Below are 20944 nucleotides of genomic sequence, written 5' to 3' on the forward strand. Positions count from 1 at the left end.
GCCACGCTGGTCTCGAACCCCTGACCTTGGGTGATGTGCCTGCCTTGGCCTCCCAAAGTGCTGGGATTACAGGCATGAGTCACCATGCCCCGCCTGATTTCATTATTATTAAATGTGAACTAGTGTAGTGTAGTGGATCACACTACACAGGGACTGAAGGCTTCATCTGGTAGGATGGTAGGTAAGCCACTGTTCTGAACACACAGCTAGTTGGCTACCCTATAATCTACTTACAGCATAACTGTAAAGCCACAAGCCCTTCATACCCCGTCTAAGTGAAATGTTTCCTACTTTTCTGAAGTATGAGAAAACCTCATTAGAGAAAAATGCTCAGTGTCCCCAGGTGTTAGTAGGTTGGCTTTTAATGTCTGTTCAGAGAAAAAATAATCCATTTGCAAATATGGATTTGCATGTCTTTTATAAATTCTGTAGCTCCTATAATGTTACACATGATAACATAGAATCTCAAATAGGCTGAGATTATACTCTACCTTTCCACTTCCAGCTCAGTACTAAGTTTTAATATGAAAGGCAGTTGACTTATGAGCAAGAACACAGTCTCTGATTCAACCTGCGTTGCCCATGTTTGAATCCTAGCTCTGTCAGTTGCTAGCTGTATAACCTTGGATAAGTCACTGAACAACCCCACTGTGCCTCAGTTTTGTCATCTACAAAAGAAGAAAACAGTATTGCCTACCATATAGAGTCATGAGAAGTAAACAATGTGACACATGTGAAATACTTAAAATAGGGTCTATAACGTGGTAAACCCATATTCATATGAGTATTATTATTACATGAGATTTTAGCCTTAAATGAAAATAACCAAAGCAGACTGCTAATTTATTTAGCGCTTTTTTTTGTTTTTATTATTATTAAATGCTAATTAACATGCCACCCTCCCATTTCAGAAGACAATGAACTGTGTCCTTCTTAGGTGATCTTTATTGTAGACTTGACATTTTGTGCAGTTTATCATGGGAGGATAAAAGTAGAATGCAGACATCACGTTGAGTTTGGAAAAGAGCAAAGGAATCAAGAAAAGGAAACCACACTTCTAACCTGTCAATATCAGGTAATGTGATCTGACATCCTGGTCAATATACATGTGTATATGTTGTGATATTAACATCCATTCACCCTTGACTTTCTACTTAAAATTTAAAGGGAATAGCCTTAGCAGTAATACTCTGATAAATTTATCTCTGTGGTAGAAAAGGTACTGATAATTCCAGAGTGATCTATAATATTTTAGAGGCAGCTATGTAGGTAACACACTATGGGGTGGTGTTTTACAGTTAAGAGATCCAATATCCACCTACCAAACTGACGAAGGTCCAAGCAGAGATTTGCTCCCTCCACTAATGTGGTGTTCCGGCAGATGGTCCACAGATTGAAGTACATGTAAACTGGCAGTGAGGTGAAAGCCGTGACTCCCAGCCAGGCCAACATGAAAAGATATGTCAGCATAATGAACTGCAAAAGAGAAAGAAATGGAAAGAGAAAATGTAATCTACCAAAAAAGAAGAATTTTGTGTTTAATCTGCAAAGCTCCATTATAGAAAGTTTATAGGGATACAGTACATAAGTCAGTATCACAACACTGTTGATTTGCAGCACAAGAGGTTGAGAAATAGTGCGCATAATGGGTTAAGTGAATAAACCTGCCGGAAAATCATATCTTGGCAGAGGTTCTGATGGACAAAGAAAAAAATAATCCATCTGCATTATCATGCCTTTTCCTCCATGTATTTAACCTTAAAATCTCACCATAGATTTTTTTTTTAAACTTTAGAAAATATTCCTGGGTATTTAGAAAGCATTCACTTTGCAAAAGGAATTCAGGAGAATTAAAGGTCTGTCAATAAATTTCTGTAGGACTAAACTGGCATCATGTCACGTCGCAAATATTTAAGCTATTTAATCATGTTTACCATTAACAAATATGGTAATTCTCAAATCACATTAGTATATAATATTAGTGTGTACTCTTCTTTTAAAAAATTTTTATAAACTTGTCTGTTTTGTTTTATGCATGTTAATATATATATTTTATATACAGTGTATATACTTATATATATAGTAAAATATTATTTTAATTTTGAAAAATACCCAAGCTTTAAAAATACATTTCAGAGACAATTTTGAATATTTATAAAGTGTATAAAAGGTGTTCATGTATCCTAGATAGAATTGAATAAAATACTTAGTTTAAGCATGGATTTACATGAAGCTTTAGTTCCCACATGGTAAATGCTGGATAAAAGGACATGTAGATGTATGTATTAGTGGATGGATGATAGACATTAGACAGAAAACTGTCTGAAATATAGCCCCTGGATGCCAAAACCTACATTTCTATAGATATTTGGTTCTTCCGAATTTCAGAAGTACACTTTGATCAAAGACTGGAATAGATTCACTAGTGCATTCTGGCTAAACTTTTAACACCTCAAGCAGTCACATTTTCAAAATAGCAGTACAGCATATAATAAATATGCTGAATGAAACTAGATCTCTTATTCAACCCTATTCATCCCTTTTGTGATGAGTTATTAGCTAGATTTTACCCCATGATTTAGGTCAAATCTCAAACAAGTCAAACTTATTCAATAACCCTCATAATATATACTAAAATTAGCACTTTTGAAAAATAGTAAAATGGGAATCAATCCCATAATAGAACTTATGCACCTATATTAAAGTTATATTGTGATTAACATAGAGTTTATCCTTAATCCTTAGGATTAAGGATAGTAAGGAATTTATATGACAAATATAAAGAGAGGCAGGAGATCAAAACTTTCCATTAAATTGCAGTTACTAAATGCCCCAGTACTTCAGAAACCCAGAGCATTCTCAAACACACGTTTTCTAATAATACTGTTTTATCTCATCTCAACTCTTACTTCCTTTTTGTCTCTACTATGAAATGCTAATAGTTGGGGTCAACATCTGTTGCAACAATGTCCTTAAACTAAGATTTGGCAGACATATTTATACTTTATACATCTAAGATGAAACAAAGCCTGCCTTAAGAATATTAGCAAATAAAATTTGCTGAATATTAATTTATTTAAATCACCGAAGGAAGGAGAGTAACTATCATAAAAAAGGTATTCTTTTTAAAAATAATATTGAAGTTTACATTCCTTTTATAATTATTTTAGTCTTGCTGAACAAACACTTATGAGGCTAAATATGCATAAAGATTTATGGCAGGATTTCAGTCACGTAAGGCAATAACACTTCCCCCTTATTTTACTGATTAAAAGAATAAAATAGCCCAGGTGGAAATTTAGAGAATATTTGGTCTTTAGACACACTTGACTGTATATGGTAAACATTTTGCTCATCTTCCCCAGAGTGAAAGGATAATATTAACATTTTTAAGTGGTCTTTATCCTTTCTTTCTGGAATGTGGAATGAAGCATATCAATAGATGAAGCTCACAGAACAGTGGAGGGGTCAGCTCAGAATTTCTCCCCTCTCAAAGCCTTCCCTACCCTATCACATCATTGCTTAGGCACCCAGGCTAAGTGACAATGGTCAGCTAAGCCTCTGAAAGTGGATAAGCATACTCCAAGCGGCAATACCCATTCACCTCTAACACTAATAAACTCTATGATATAATGCAGGTCATTTTCCATCTTTTGCCGTTGGATTCTAATATGCAAGAGGTAGAAACCTATCTCTCTGTTTATTTAACAAGCACTGGCATGCCACTTACTGTGATCCTAAACTAAATATCACGTGCATTTAGCAATAAAAGGGGGTCTTCGGGCAAACTGATGGAAAGGCACAGGCTTTTCAGCTGGCTTGAGTGTAGTCTGCTCTTTATACTTCTGTTTCTGCCTCAGTAAAATGGAAATAACTCTAAATTGGCTTCACATGCTTAAGTGAGCCTGAGATGAGATAATGCATGAAAAGCATTTAGCGTTGAAACTTGTTACGTAAGAGGCTCTGACAAAAATATCAGCTATTTTTATCATTGAAAATATCAATGTGGTTACTACTATTGCTACATATATTTTGTACATACTATGTAATTATATAATTCTATATAGTCTTATAGAATAAAGGAATTAGATTTCATTTCATGTTTGGATAAATTAAAAGAATGATAAGTTCTTGAGTCAGGGAAAGTTATTCAAAATGAGCTCTCTCTCTAGAAGAAAGGCTCCAGAAATTCTTGGAAACTACCCTGAAAGTGAAGAAATCCTCTTAAAAGAACACCTTTGGGGGAAAAATCTTTTTTATTAACATTTTCATTATTTGCAATTGTAGATCTCAAGGCTAATGTATAGTCTCTAGAACAGTGAACATGATATGGCAGCCTGAAGCACATCGCTTTGGAGGACTAAAAGCAACTCTAAAATCCATAGAAGAGTAATCAGCATCCTTGTGGTTGCATCCTTTCTATCTTATTTTTCATTTGTTCTACCCTTAGGGATCTTTCTAAAGCTTCTTTTGAAGATGCTGTTCACTGTAGAATGGGACTTATAATTCAATAAGTTTAGATTCAAAGTAGCTTGGAACACTTTGAAGTGTGTTGCTACTGCTACCTTACAAGGCAATAAAAGGTCTAACTTCTGAAACCGCAGGACTGACTTACATCTTCTTTCTACTCTGAGCTATGTTACAGCAAATTAACAAAGCTGGATGATATAGAGTAAATCAGTGTGGTGAGAAAATATTTTCATTACTATTAATGCATAAGTTTTGTTCTAGAAAAATGCAAAAGTCTTTATTTTCTAATTTTGAATGTAAATTAGCTGCATTTCAGGGTGTAGCAGTTCACTAAAGTATTCACTGAAGTATTTAAAGAAGCTAAAATATAATTTGATCTTTCCATCTTATGTTCTATTTCAGAATCTGATGATTACTAAAATTGAAGAATTATTCAAATTGATCATGCGTAATCCTACATAGAAAATCTTTTTATGTAATAAATAAAATATTGCATAATTATAAATTTATTTCTAACTTCACATTTTGAGTCATATCATGGATATATATATTTTGTCATCTGAATGTTAAATAAATTAATAAGCTGCTCTTACTTTTGTTAGAATAAACTCTGAGAATGTGAAAAATTTTTCTGATTTTAAAAACCATTTTTGTGTATGTGTGCCTTTATTAATTTCTGTTTTCTGATTAAACACTTTCTGAAATTCATCTTCATAATATCTGTTTGGGAAACATGGTGGGAAAATGTAAAAAATGATAAAAGTACTACTGAACTTGAAATTAGATGACCTAGTCACTAGTTTGACATATCACTTAATCCCTCATAGTTACTTTTGTAATTTGCGAACTGGAAATTATGATACTTTTCTCATAGGGCTAAGATATAAATTGGGAAGTTTCCATATAAAGTCACTTAGCAGGAAATGTAAGCAGTAACTCAAAGAGAGGAGATAGTCTGATTTAATAAAAATGTATTACTTTGTACTTTCAAAGGGTAGGTATGGACATAAGGAAACTATTTCTGTCCCATTTGGTGTTTATTGCTTTGAACAGACACTGAATTTTAATTTATAGTAATTCTAGGAAGGGAAGATAAGTTCTGTAGAAATTACGTAAATAAAGTGGCCTCATTGGCCTTTCTCATTTTGGTCATTATTTAGGATCACTCACATATATTAAAATGCTGACTAATTCCTCTTGACCCACAAAAAAAAATTCTGTAAAACTTCCTTAATTTGAATTAGTTAATTCATTGATCTTTGATAGTAAAATTGGTATAAAATGATAAACATTAGGTGCTATATATTTAATTAATGTCTGACATATTCCATTATCCCATAATCATTTTAGTAGCATTTCGTCAGAACATGCAAATGTCTGGCAAAACAAGCATCCTCCTACTATATTTCCTGCTTGATTTTTGTTTTTACTCAATATAAATTTCTTGAGATCCTACCACATGTTAGCATTTGATTGAACAAAATTGTTATGAATTATTTCTTTATCACTTGAAATTAAATAAAACCACATGTAATTATTGTTTTGATGTCAATCTGGATATTCTAATCACTTTTAGAAATCTGGTAGAGAAATTGAAACAGAACTATAAGAGGCAAGGTTTCATGTTCTTTAGAAAAAGGCGACATATTATTGCTTCTTGATTATGTAGCCATTGAGATTGCAGTGTATTTAACTTGAAAATAACTTGTAAAATGTAATTGGTTTTTCATCTGAACTCCTATGAACTTAGACTTAATGTCTAAGAAAATCACACCCTGTTGAGGTCTAGACTTTCTGTGGCAACTTCAGCAGATGTGCACCAGTAGAGGTAAAAATAACACCTTGGAAATCAGCAGCATTGATGAAAAGAAGCCAGCTGACTCTGATTGCAAAAGTCTCTGAGTCTCTGAACTAACTGATGAAAACATATGCCACATATTGAATGGAATGTTATGATATAATGAAGAGTTTCAGATATAAGGCACATTTAAACTTTAGTGAAATGAATAAAATGGATGTTCTCATGTATCCAAAGTCTCTTTATAACCAAAAATATTCTATGAGATTGAACTCAGGTCATTGTTTCTCACTGTTTCAAGGCACAGGATATAAAAATAGTTTGCTAAAACTTAGCTCAGAACCTTATATTTCACAGTGATATATTCTGGTAGTATTTTCTCATCTTGGAATGAATTTAAAGAGTAGCAGTCCAACCATGTTTCCCACTTTAACAACAAAGGAAGTATCTTTAAATTTTATCAAAGGCAGAAATAGCTCAGAGTTTAATAATCCTGTGATTTTAAACAAAGCTTCAATAGATAGACAATAGCTAAGGGAATGCAACTTCTTCTAATAATGGTTTTCACCATGGCCAGACATTAGGATCATCTGGTTAATGTGAGAGAGAAAAAGAAGCTCAGGCCTCTCTCATGCTAATTGTATCTATACTTTTAAAATCACTGCAGGTGATTCTGATAGATATCTAGTGTTAAGAACTCCTTCTATATTGGAATCAAAGGAGATCTCAGGAGTACATGTGTTGTAAAGACTTATTTGATCTTCAGCTTTAGACTCTGACAGGGTACTATTCCTAATGTTTAAAAAAAAATGAGATGATAAGCCAGACACACCTACTAATGTCAATAAAATAGCCAAAGGCATGAATGTGTGGGGTAACGGACATGAGCCAAATATCTAAATCAGAGTGTCTCGAATTTGTCACTACTGAACTTGAGGCCAGATCATTCTTTGTTAAGGGGACTGTCCTGTAAAATATAGGACATTTAACAATATCCCTAGCCTCTAACCACTAGATGTCAGATGTCGGTTGTGCAATCAAAATGTCTCAATTTTCCTGAGGGGAAAATAGCTCTTGGCTATAAACCACAACACTAAGGCAGGAAAACACCAAGTCAAAGGGAAGAAAATGAATACCTGAACATACTATCACTACAATTGCAAAGTGAAAAAACATTACAATCAAGTAGGCTCTGGAAATTACACAGTGTATAGCTTAATGCAGAAAAAATTACTAAATCATTATGTAAATTACTCAAAAGTATGCAGTCATCATCATCATCATCGTTGTCAGCATTATAGCCCAAAACTACCTATGCTCAAGTTGTGATCGGAAAATTATTTTTAAGTGATTTGTTATGCTTATAACAACTTTATTCAAAATTGCCCAAACTTGGAAGCAGCCAAAATATCTTTCAGTAGATAAACAGACATATGAACTCCAGCACATCTAGATAAAGGATGGAATATTAATCAGCGCTAAAAAGAAATGAGCTATCAAGCTATGAAAAGACATGGAGAAATTTTAAATGCATATGACTAAATGAAAAAAAAAACAATCTGAAAAGGTCAGTCACTTACTGTGTAGTTTCAGCTCTATGACATTCTGGAAAAAGAAAAAGTATGGAGAAAGTAAAAAGATCAGTGGTTGCCAAGTGTGGGGCGGGGGTGAGAGGGCTGAATAGACGGTGCGCAGAGGATTTGTAGAACCGTGAAACTATTCTGTATGAAAGTATAATGGTGGATACATGTCATTATACATTTGGGAAAACCCAAAGAATGTGCAACACCCAGAGAAAATCCTCATCTAAATTGTAGACTTTGGGCAATTGTGATGTGTCAATGTAGATACATCAATTGTAAATGTGCCATTCTGGCAGTGGTGGGGTGTTGATAATGGGAGTCTATCCACTTGTTGGGGAGGAGGCTATGTAAGAAATCCCTGTACTTTCTCCTCAATTTTGCTATGAAACCTAAAACGGTTCTAAAAAATAAAATATTTATATAACAAAAAATGATTTGAGGAATTTATTCATGAGCATATGTGAAATGCTAATATTATGATCTAAGTGTTCACTGTGTGGTTTGGTTCATAAAAATCACCAGTGTCATTGTGAAATAATTAAATACTTCAATCTCAGTCGGCAAAGATGATTTCATCAGAATAAAATGATCTGTGAAACAGTCTGGTTTCCTACACTGAACTACAGAGATAAAACTACAGAGAATCTTCAGGTGGTGAGTGTAAGGGCTGAAAATATGTTACCTTAGATATAGAGGAAGAAAATCTTAAATCCTGTCATATGAGATAAATTGTTTTTGTTTTTGTTTTCCTTTTTTTTTTGAGACAGGGTCTCACTCTGTGGCCCAGGCTAGAGTGCAGTTGGCATGATCTCGGCTCACTGAAACCTCCTCCTCCCGGGTTCAAGCGACTCTCTTGCCTCAGCCTCTAGAGTAGCTGGGACTACAGGTGCACGCTGCCGCACATGGCTCATTTTTTGTGTAGTAGAGACGCGGTTTCACCATGTTGCCCAGGCTGGTCATGAACTCCTGAGCTCAGGCAATCCGCCCACCTCGGCCTCCAAAAGTGTTGGGATTACAGAAGTATGCCACTGCACTCAGCGGAGGTACCTTTTTTTAAAGAGTAAAATAAAAATAGCCCATTGAAATAACAAATACAGTATTACTATGTATTGCTACTTTGCAGAAGGTAAAAGAGTATTGAAAAGTATTCAATGTCCTTTTTTAAAAATAGTTAAGAGAAAAATAACATAACCAAAACTGATTATTATGCTCCATAAATTTATTTTTTAAATGGAGCAGGTTTACATAATGTCTAAAGCCACAAAATGATAGTCATGAAAATTGCACTAGAAAGGCAAGCACACTCTTGATAAGTTTATCATGTCATATTATCCAGAGTTATTTTATTCCCAGTTAAAATTAATAGAAATCAGAGCATGAGCTCTTGTGCTTAGATGGGAAATATATTCAACTTTCCGTCTGTTTTACTTACTGCTTATGCTCTAATGCTCAAAATAGTTCCTGGGACACAGTAGACACTCAACAAACATCTGTTGAATGAACAATGGTGTGAATGTAAGGTTTGTCTTGTGAGGAAATATATCTTACCATGTGTTTATCATTATGATTTATTGGGTTTTGATACATTAACCTGATAACTAAAAATAAAAATATGACAAATAAAAGGCAACTGTTCACAATAATACAGTATTGACAGTTAAATGTCATTTTTAAACTGACAAATCTCAAGATTTTACAAGACGATGATTCCTCATTTGTTGGAAAAGATGAGGACAAGTGAAAGATTTTAGGGGAGAGCAAAATTTTAAAAAAAGTATATAGGCCGGGTGCGGTGGCTCACACCTGTAATCCCAGCAATTTGGGAGGCCGTGGCAGGTGGATCACGAGGTCAGGAGTTCAAGACCAGCCTGACCAACATGTTGAAACCCCGACTCTACTAAAAATACAAAAATTAGCCGGGCATGTAATCCCAGCTACTCAGGAGGCTGAGGCAGGAGAATCGCTTGAATCTGGCAGGCAGAGGTTTCAGTGAGCCGAGATCGTGCCATTGCATTCCACCCTGGGTGACAGAGCAAGACTCCATCTCAAAAAAAAAAAGAAGTATATGGACATAAAAGTTGTCTACAACCAAGTATGGCCCTAATGATAAATACATGAATTCAAGTGTTGAACATTTTAATATATTATGTTAAAAAATAGAAACACTAGGCATACTCTTGGCTTGTAAATATTTTCTTAGAAATATAATGCTGAATAAAGGAAATATGTTGCTAAAAAATAACAAAAATATTGCTGGAAAATGCATACACTAATATAGCCACAATTTTTAAAAAAACACAGAAATAAAGTGTTGCTATTACTTAATAAAACAGGGTAACCACGGGTGAGCTAAAACTACTCAAATTCCCCTGTTAACAAGGGTCTTGCTTCTTCTTCCTCAAATTAAAATTAACAAAAATTAAAACGAAGAAGCAAAAAAAAATCAAGTAAATGAAACTGTCATTGAATGCATATGCTGGTCTGATTTATGCGGAAGAAAAATTCTAGCTATGGCTATATTTTCTCACTTAGGTTGACAGTGTGACACTTTTTACTACCACCCCTGCAAGTAAGGTAGTTCTGCCACTGATGAACAATTATTATGGACTTTTCTACCTTGGTTATTCTAACTTTCATTTTTAAATATTTGGCTAAGTAACCAAAAAAATTAAGATATCAGATTTGCAGTTAAACCCTGAATACATTTAATTGTGCAATCAGTATATACTTAGTATATACATAATAAATTTATATATAACTCTGATAAAAACTCTAGAATGTTATCTTTCTAAGTCAGATGGAGAATTTAAACAATGTTGACACATTGAATATATCTCAATATCAAAGAAAAATATAATTTCATTAGAAGTGAGTGATAACCAGTATGCATTCCTTGACGGGTGTTTAATTTCAGATGAAATGGCAAAACCCCGTCTCTACTAAAAATACAAAAATTATCCAGGTGTGGTGGTGGGGCTCCTGTAGTTCCAGCTACTTGGGAGGCTGAGCCAGGAGAATCACTTGAACCCAGGAGGTGGAGGTTTCAGTGAGCTGAGATCACACCATTGCACTCCAGCCTGGATGACAGAGTGAGACTCTGTCTCAAAAAAAAAAAAAAGAAAAGTCACTGAAAGTCACTGAGGATGTTAGTTTTCATTTTTAAACTTGAAAAGGAGCAATGAAGAAGCCCATGCTAAAATGTAATTATTGTTTTAAAGGTGTTTCCATTGTTTGAAAGCATATGATCCCTAAACCAGCATGTGAGTTTTTGCTCTTTAAATCAGCCCCTCCACTGTGATCTTCAGAAAGTTGTGCAAGACAAGAAAAAGTCTTGGAAATAAATATTGGTACATCTCTTCATATCGTTGTCCTGGGATGAAGTGAGATATGTTTCAGACCATTGAGAATATGTTTTTCCACCAAATGACAACGTACAGGGTATAATTTATATGTGAAATTATAACACAAAAATAGATCTTAAAATTGATCATGTAAAGGAAATTATAAGCTTTATCAAAATCCAGGAGAACACCACATATATCATATACATGTGTCAATCTGCTGAGAGATTATCATTGAGTCAGAACTTCAAATATTTAAAAATGTTAAAAAAATGCTACTTGAATACTTTTTGGCACATTCAATAGAAATAAAACAGAACTATATAGACTGAAATGATAAATTTTTTTAAAAAATTACATCCAGATTTGTGATAGGAAAAATTTTAAAGAACCAGAGAAAGCAATTAAACAAAACAATGACAGGTTTATTTAATATTATTATGATTGTCAATGGAATGAGGCATACCAAAGAAAATATCTAAATATATGCGACAGGGTGATTCTACCTCCCTGTATAATATACTGGGGGTTTTGAGGGAAGGGAGTGATTACAGGAGCACACCCTCTTGCCTGCACACCAGCTCGCACACATTTTCAACTAGTGCTTTGCTTTCTTTCTCACTTAAAACCATATTTAGCTAGGCCAGGCTCGGTGGCTCACACCTGTAATCCCAGCACTTTCGGAGGCTGAGGTGGGTGGATCACCTGAGGTCAGGAGTTCAAGACCAGCCTGGCCAACATGGTGAAACCCCATCTCTACTTAAAATACAAAAATTAGCCAGGCATGGTGGTGTGTGTCTGTAATCCCAGCTACTAGGGAGGCTGAGGCAGGAGAATCACTTGAACCTGGGAGGCGGAGATTGCAGTGAGCCGAGATTGCACCACTGCACTCCAGCCTGGGCAACAGAAGGAGACTGTCTCAAAAAAACCCAAAACCAAAACCAAACAAAAAAATACATTTAGCAGGTATTTAGATATTTAGGTTATTAGGTAAATATTAGGTAAATATTTAGACATTTACCTATCTAACAGGTAGGAAGAGCAATATACAGATATATATCTATAGATATAGATATAGATATATGGATAGATAGATATGAAAAACCCAAGAAGATTCTATCAGGATGATTTCTAAATAGGGCACCCAAAATGGCAGCTAGAAAACAAATCATATTAATTTAGAAATGACATGGCCAAATTAAAATATAGAAAGTTTAAAAAAAGTCACTGCTCATACAATTGGAAGCAAACATGGTAGTGAAATAACTATATATAAAATCATTAAGTAATAAGAACATAAGTGACAGAGTAAAAAATACAAATTTTCCCTACCTCAAACATTTTTCCTCTTCAATCCAGCCTTTACTTTTAGTCAGAAGAATTTTTCTAAAGCGCAAAACTAATTGCAATGTAGGATCTCTCACGTATTTTTGATGGGAATGCAAAATGGTACAGCAGCTTTGGTAATGCATTACAAAACTAATCATACTGTTGCCATATAATCCTGCCATCAACTCTCTGATATTTACCAGAATGAGTTGAAAACTGATATCCACAGAAAAACCGGCACACAGACGTTTAAAGCATTGTGCTAACTGCCAAAACTTGGAAGTAACCAAGATGTTTCTCAGTAGGTGAATGGATAAATAAACCTTGGTACATCTAGACAATGGAATGTTAGTCCATGCTAAAAAGAAATGAGCTGGAGGTGATGGGGTTTGGGGAGAGATATTGGTCAAAGCACACAAGGTTTCAGCTAGAAGGAATAAGTTAAGAGGTCTATTGTACAACATGGTCGCTATAGTTAATAACAGTGTGTTGTATTCTTGAAAATGGTTAAGAGAGTAGGTTTTAAGTGTTCTCAATACAAAAAACCATGTGAGGTAATGCGTTTATCAATTAGCTTGATTTAGCCTTTCCACAATATATACATATTTCAAACCAATATGTGGTACAAAATAAATATATACAACTTTTACTTGTCAATTTAAATCAATCAATCGGTAAAATATAAATTTTTTTTTTCTTTGAGATGGAGTCTCGCTTTGTCGCCCAGGCTGGAGTGCAGTGGCGCAGTCTCGGCTCACTGCAAGCTCCACGTCCTGGGTTCACGCCATTCTCCTGCTTCAGCCTCCCAAGTAGCTGGGACTACAGGCGCCTGCCACCACGCCCGGCTAATTTCTGTATTCTTCATAGAGACGGGGTTTCACTGTGCTAGCCAGGATGGTCTCGATCTCCTGACCTTGTGATACTCCCACCTCAGCCTCCCAAAGTGCTGGGAGTACAGGCATGAGCCACCGCGCCCAGCCAAAATATAAATATTTTTAAAAGGAACAAATTGTGCTATAAAGCCATGAAATGATATGGAGGAGCCCTAAATGCATATTGCTAAGTGAAAGAAGTCAATCTGAAAAAGCTATATACTGCATGATTCCAACTATGACTTTCTGGGAAAGACAAAACTGTGGAGACAGTAAAAGAATCAGCTGTCTATAGGGGTTGGGGGTGAGGGAGGGATGAATGGGTGGAGCACAGAGGATTTTCAGGGCAGTGAAACACTGTGTGTGATACTATAATGGTTGATACACAACATTACGCGTTTGTCCAAACCCATAGAATGTACAACACCAAGAATAAACCCTGATTTAAACTGTGGACTTTGGGTGATGATGTGTCAATGTAGGCTTGTTGATTGTAACAAATGTACCACTCTGGTGAGGGATTTTAATAGGAGGGGAGGCTGCACATATGTAAGAAAAAGGAGTATATGTGAGTCTATGTACCTTCTGTTCAATATTGCTGCCAATTTAAAATTGCTCTAAAAATAAAGTCAACTTTTAAAAACTAACTGCAATACTTTCTTCTTTATTATCTTGCATTGGTCTCATCCACTCAACAAATCATGTTCATATACTTCAAGATTTACATGACGCATCAGAGTTTTGCATCTACTTAACCTCTCCATCCTGATCTAGCACACGGATGACTGCAGTCCTCTATGTATTTCATTCTAATTCATACCTTCTGGGTTACTTGTAGAAGTTCTTTCTATCCTCCCAATCCAAGATCAAGAGCCCCTTTTACTCACTAATTTGTTAATACAGTTATACATCCTTTAAAGAAAGGAATTCATTTTGAGAAATTCATCATTAGGCAATTTAGTCTTTGTACAAACATCCTAATATATACTTACACAAACCTAGATGTGTAGCCTACTACAAACCTATGCTACATGGTATAGCCTATTGTTCTCAGGCCATAAATCTACACAGCATGTTACTATACCAAATGCTGGAGGCAACTGTAACATGATGGTAAGTATTTGTGTCTCTAAACATATCTAACCATAGAAAAAGTACAGTAAAAATATGGCATTGAAAGCCTACAGGACCACCCTCCGACACGTGGTTCAGCACTGATGAATACATTAGGGGGTGCATCACTGTAATTAAAATGTCTTGTGTGCCCACAATGTGTACTGTACTAGGCCTTAGGTATCTACTAGTCAACATTTCTTTATCACAGAAGTTTAATCCCTTCTCTCTGTGCAAACACTGTAAGCTATTTGCATGTTCATCAATATGTTTAGCATGCATGTCTTCATGTACAAGTCTCCCATGTATTCTGACTGTACTAGGGACTCCCCAGGGACAGGGATTCTGTTTTGTTTCTTGATGAATCCTCATAACTCAGAATGACACATCAATCCTTATAACGGATCCTTAAAAAATAAAATAAAATCGAGCCAGAGATTTTATTTTTTCAATTGAAAACAAAATTCAAATAAAGTCAAATTGTATAAAAATAAAAGCATTGGACAGGCATGGTGGTAGCTCAAGCCTGTAATCCCAGCACTTTGGGAGACTGAGGCGGGTGGATCACCTGAGGGCAGGAGATGTTTGAGACCAGCCTGACCAACATGATGAAACCCTATCTCTACCAAAAACACAAAGGTTAGCCTGGTGTGGTGGTGCGCCTATGATCCCAGCTACTCAGGAGGCTGAAGCAGGAGAATCGTTTGAACCCAGGAGGTGGAGGTGACAGTGAGCAGAGATCATGCCACTGCACTCCAGCCTGGGCAACAAGAGCAAAACTCCATTTAAAAAAAAAAAGCCATTGTCTTAGTAGAATATACATTTTTTCAGCAAATATTACTGCAAAGGAAATTTCCATTTGGTGAGTACTAACAATATAATATAGTTTTAATATCAGTGATACTGTAAATGTCTGAAAAATGTACGTTTTTTTTTTTTTTTTGAGACAGAGTCTCACTCAGTCAACCAGGCTGGAGTGCAATGGCACGATCTCGGCTCACTGCAGCCTCCACCTCCCAGGTTCAAGCAATTCTCCTGCCTTAGCTTCCCGAGTAGCTGGGATTACAGGTGCCTGCCACCACGCCTGGCTAATTTTCATATTTTTTAGTAGAGATGGGGTTTCACCATGTTGGCCAGGCTGGTCTCAAACTCCAGCCCTTAGGTGATCCACCTGCCTCGGTCTCCCAGAATGCTGGGATTACATGCGTGAGCCACTGTGCCCGGACTGAGAAATGTACTTTCCGCCAGTGTTCCCAGTACAACAATGCTAGTCTTACTAATTCTTCAGTGAACATTTAACTTTAATACCCTCAAAATACTTAGTTTCCCCATAAAGCAACCTTAAAATATAAACTATAGTAGTGGTTAATCTCAAAATGAGAAACAGAGATAAAGAAATGGAGTCTCAATATGTTGTGAAGCAATATCTTTTGTAAAATGTTATTGATTGAAAGGCAGAGTCAAAAAAATGTAGCTCTTGAGTTTTTTCTGAAAATAATTTTAAATATCTTTGCATAAAGATTTTTCCCAGTACAGTAGGCATACAATTTCTGGTTGAAAAATAGAGGCAGTCATCAACCTATCAATACTTTAAAAGACCATTAATAGTCTGTGGTTATTATTTCATCCTTACTCTAGTGGTCTATTTTAATAATAACTATTACATGTTTGAAACTATCTGGCATACTAAAAGGGTATTTGAGCTCGAATTAGCCAATTTTACAACCATATTTTCCTTGTCAAGTGTCACCTGAATGTGTAATATTGAGCTAATCACATTGACGACAGTTAATGTGAATGAGTGTATCCAGATTGTTGCCTTGGGAGCCATCAAGTCTAAAAAGTTGAGGATGAGTATTTGCTATCCTTGAGATTAATTCCTGGCTTTATTGCAAAATTTGATTGAAAAACCCAAACCTGCAGATGCCTTCATTTAAACTATAGTATATTTGTAAGTAGAAATTAGAAATTCATATGTTATGGAGATATTTCCCTAAACTTTTTAGAGGGCATCACATTCTACAATTTAATTTTATATTAACAAAGTTAGAAACTTCAAGGTTTTAAGTATTCTGTAAAAAGAAAATAGAGAGCCACAGAGTATTAACCTTCTATATACAGGATGTTTATCATAAAATAGATTCTTTATGTAATTATTTTTAATAGAACTACTTTGTTTAGGAAAGCCTGGGTCAGACAATGTGTCATTTCATGTGTTTAGTTTTTCTTTTTCAGTAAAAGTACTTTAGACACCCTTGATATGATGTGATGAGAAAGATACTTTATCTCTGTAACCTTCCTCCTCATAACTCAAAACCCCAATCTAATCATGAGAAAAACATCAGACAAATTACAACCAAAGTGCATTTACAAAATGTATTACTCAGCTAATACTCCTTAAAATTGTCAAGGCCTTTGAAAACAATAAAAGTCTTAAAAAATGCTGTAGTTCTTAGTAGTCTAAGGAGAGACAATTAAATGTAATATGGTATCCTGAATGGGATACTGAAACAGGAAAAGAACATTTTGCAAAAACTAAGGAAATCAGAAAGAAGCATGGACTTTTAGTTAACAATAGTGGATCATTCTTGGTTCATTGATTGTAACAAATATACCATATTAATGTAAAGTGTCAGTCACAGGGCAGACTAGGTTTGGTATATATGGAAACTGTACCATCTTTACCTTTCTGTAAATCTAAAATTATTCCAAAATAAAATGTTTATTTAAAAATTACTTTAGGATTATAAAAACGTAGGCAGTCACAAATTATATAAAATTATATCCTAGGACAATCTGATAGGAGAATATACAAACTTTTTTTAAGTTTTGGCCAAAGAGTATATATCATGACTTGAATAATCTAAAAAATCAAAAACAGATATAAACAAAATAAAATGTTCAACAATTTGAGAAGTTATTTTTATTTTAATTGAATTTCAGTCACAACTTATGGTGATCTTAGAAGCATCCACATGATGCAAACTTTTTATCAATTTTCCATTTCTGGCTGTTGTAAGTCTCTTGTATTTTAAAATCTAAACTAGATGCTTTACACAGAGTTTTCTATTTTATCAATGCCACCTTATGAGACTAGCAGAAAATTTCTTTCAACTTTTACATTAGACATCAGAAAAAATAAGAACTTTATTTTTTCTTATTTATTTCTTCCTACTATTTATGTACTAGCATAGTTAATATCTCAATAGTTACACTGAGATTGGTCCACTGTCCTAGTATTTTGAGTTCAGTTCTGAAGCAATGTATGAGATCTATTTCAGATACTTGCAGCTAATAAAATCCTGGCCTTTCTTCCTCAATGCAATGGTTTTTCAAACATTATTTTAAAATATCACCCCTATGTTTGAAGGAGTCTACACCTCCTACACCCCACCCCCCACATCTTCCTTGCTGAGAAACCAGTTAAAATCTGGAAAAAAAAATGATGTTGTCTTAAGTTTCTAGAAAGAGGCAAGGCTTTGTTCTAGGAATTCTGTTTCCACAGTTTAGGATTCAAACGTTTGTGTGTTGTGTGTGTGTGTGTGTGTGTGTTTTATTTTAAAAGGCACTAAATTTTAGGGACAGTCTAGAATGCAGTTTCCTTACAATACTTAGAAATTCATCTTAGGCCTCCTTATAGCTAGTCATCAAAAAGTCTGTTAGTCACAGAAAAGCATCTTAGACTACCAAGTTCTTTCGCATCCTGCAGAGCATTCTTGTATTTCTGAAAAGAGACAATTCATGATTGTTGATAAAAGCAAAGATTAAAATGAGGACATCTCTGTAATGAAGGAGCTTTCCAATGACCAATGAATGATCTTACTAAGATGCAAAACAGAAAATGACTGCCGAGTTACAAAAGACCCTCGTAAACAGATAACCATCCTATTAAATTAACTCAAATACACCATAAAAAGGTAGGGAAGCCCTAATCATGAGGTTAGCGGCATGGACTCTGTGCCAGATGCTTGAATTCAAATCTGGCTTCATCACCCACCATGTACCCCAGGCAAGTCAGTCATCCTCTCCAGGAGGCAGCTTCTTCATCTCTGAAATGAGTTTAATTGTAGTATTTACGTGACATAGTTTATCAGAGGATTCTGTGTCCTACAATTAAGTATAGTAGGTATAGTATAGGCATATATAAGTGCCTAACAAATATTTCCCATTATTATTACTAAACTTATTATTAGTACTAAACTTTGATTTCAAGCTATGAAATGGAGCTGTGAGTTATACAGAATAGATTTTAAGATAATTATACAGAGTATGTCTTAAAAATACTAATCTAACATGCTGTGGTCAAATCTACAAACACCTGAGGCTAATAAGACAGATGTTTTAAACTAAACAAATAGAATAAGGGTTGAATATCCTTTGTCTGAAACGCTTAGGGCCAGAAGTGTTTCGAATTTCAATTTTTTTTTGGGTTTTGTAATATTTGCATTAGACTTACCGGTTGAACATCCCAAATCCAAATAACCCAAATCTGCAATGCTCCAATGAACATTTCCTTTGAGCATCACGTTGACACTCAAAAAGTTTCACATTTTGGAGCATTTCAGATTTCGGATTTTCAGATTAGGATATTCAACCTTTTATGTTTCTTTATTTCTGAAACAGGGTACCAACAGCAATTAGTTAATTTTGTTTCTTTGAAACTTGTATATGGAAGAACATTGCTGTTATAATAAGACTTGATTTAACTCATATGAGTTGAATTGTGTCCTCACAAAATTCACATGATGAAATTCTACCACCAGTATCTCAGAGATTGACCTTATTGCTCTTTACTGAGTTGAAAAAGTAAAAAATTAGGTCACTAGGGTGGGCTCTATTCCAATATGACTGCTGTCCCTATAAAAAAAGGGGAAATTTGGACACAGCCTTTCAGGCAGGAAGAACATCATATGAATGTGAAGGCAGTGATGGGTGAGACTTCTATAAACCACTGGATGCCAAAAATTACCAGCAGCCAACCAGAAGGTAGGGGAGAAATGTGGAACTGGGTGTTCTTTACAGCCCTCAGGAAAAAAAAAAAAAAAAAAAAATCAACCCGGTGACACTTTGGTCTCAAACGTCTAGCTTCCTGAACTGTGAGACAATGAATTTCTGTTGTTTAAGCCATCCACTTTATAGTACTTTGTTGTGGTAGCCCTAGCAAACTAGTAAACACACTTCCAAAAGTTATTATTGTTTTATTTAACTCTTAGAGCAGGTAGATTTATGGAAAATACATTTATTGAAAATTCCATAGAGTTGAGTACATTTGGGAAATCTATTACTTCGAAAGTGTTGTATTTAAAAATCTAAATTTCAGAAGAAGTATAGATAAATTCTGAGATCCATAATGATGTCACAGTAGCAATCAGAAATTTGTAGAAATAAGAAAATTGGAGATGGGTGCAAAACATATCTCAAGATTTGAAAATGTGACACACTGAAGGTCTCCTAATTTGCAGTGGAATAAATATGTTTTGTCTTAAACTTTAATAAGAAAATATGGTTAAAGAAAATAAATACTTCACCTACAAAATGGGAGAACATTTTCGCAACCTACTCATCTGACAAAGGGCTAATATCCAGAATCTACAATGAACTCCAACAAATTTACAAGAAAAAAACAAACAACCCCATCAAAAAGTGGGCAAAGGACATGAACAGACACTTCTCAAAAGAAGACATTTATGCAGCCAAAAAACACATGAAAAAATGCTCACCATCACTGGCCATCAGAGAAATGCAAATCAAAACCACAATGAGATACCATCTCACACCAGTTAGAATGGCAATCATTAAAAAGTCAGGAAACAACAGGTGCTGGAGAGGATGTGGAGAAATAGGAACACTTTTACACTGTTGGTGGGACTGTAAACTAGTTCAACCCTTGTGGAAGTCAGTGTGGCGATTCCTCAGGGATCTAGAACTAGAAATTCCATTGGACCCAGCCATCCCATTACTGGGTATATACCCAAAGGACTATAAATCATGCTGCTATAAAGACACATGCACACGTATGTTTATTGCCGCATTATTCACAATAGCAAAGACCTGGAACCAACCCAAATGTCCAACAATGATAGACTGGATTAAGAAAATGTGGCACATATACACCATGGAATACTATGCAGCCATAAAAAATGATGAGTTCACGTCCTTTGTAGGGACATGGATGAAACTGGAAATCATCATTCTCAGTAAACTATCGCAAGAACAAAAAACCAAAGACCGCATATTCTCACTCATAGATGGGAATTGAACAATGAGAACACATGGACACAGGAAGGGGAACATCACACTTCGGGGACTGTTGTGGGGTGGGGGGAGGGGGGAGGGATAGCATTGGGAGATATACCTAATGCTAGATGACAAGTTGGTGGGTGCAGCGCACCAGCATGGCACATGTATACATATGTAACTTACCTGCACATTGCGCAC

General features: G+C 35.2%; 1 protein-coding gene across 2 annotated transcripts in view; it reads right to left on the minus strand.

The window, feature by feature from the left end:
* GPM6A (glycoprotein M6A) overlaps positions 1 to 20944 on the minus strand; it is a 370006-nt gene that overhangs the window by 16688 nt on the left and 332374 nt on the right. For both annotated transcript variants that reach the window (XM_054485714.2, XM_054485713.2), the window contains exon 4: positions 1323 to 1476. In XM_054485714.2, the coding sequence (XP_054341689.1) occupies positions 1323 to 1476 (154 nt within the window). The remainder of the gene's footprint in view (positions 1 to 1322; positions 1477 to 20944) is intronic.

The sequence above is a fragment of the Pongo pygmaeus genome, chromosome 3 (genome assembly GCF_028885625.2).
Source record: "Pongo pygmaeus isolate AG05252 chromosome 3, NHGRI_mPonPyg2-v2.0_pri, whole genome shotgun sequence".
Taxonomy (NCBI): Eukaryota; Metazoa; Chordata; class Mammalia; order Primates; family Hominidae; genus Pongo; species Pongo pygmaeus.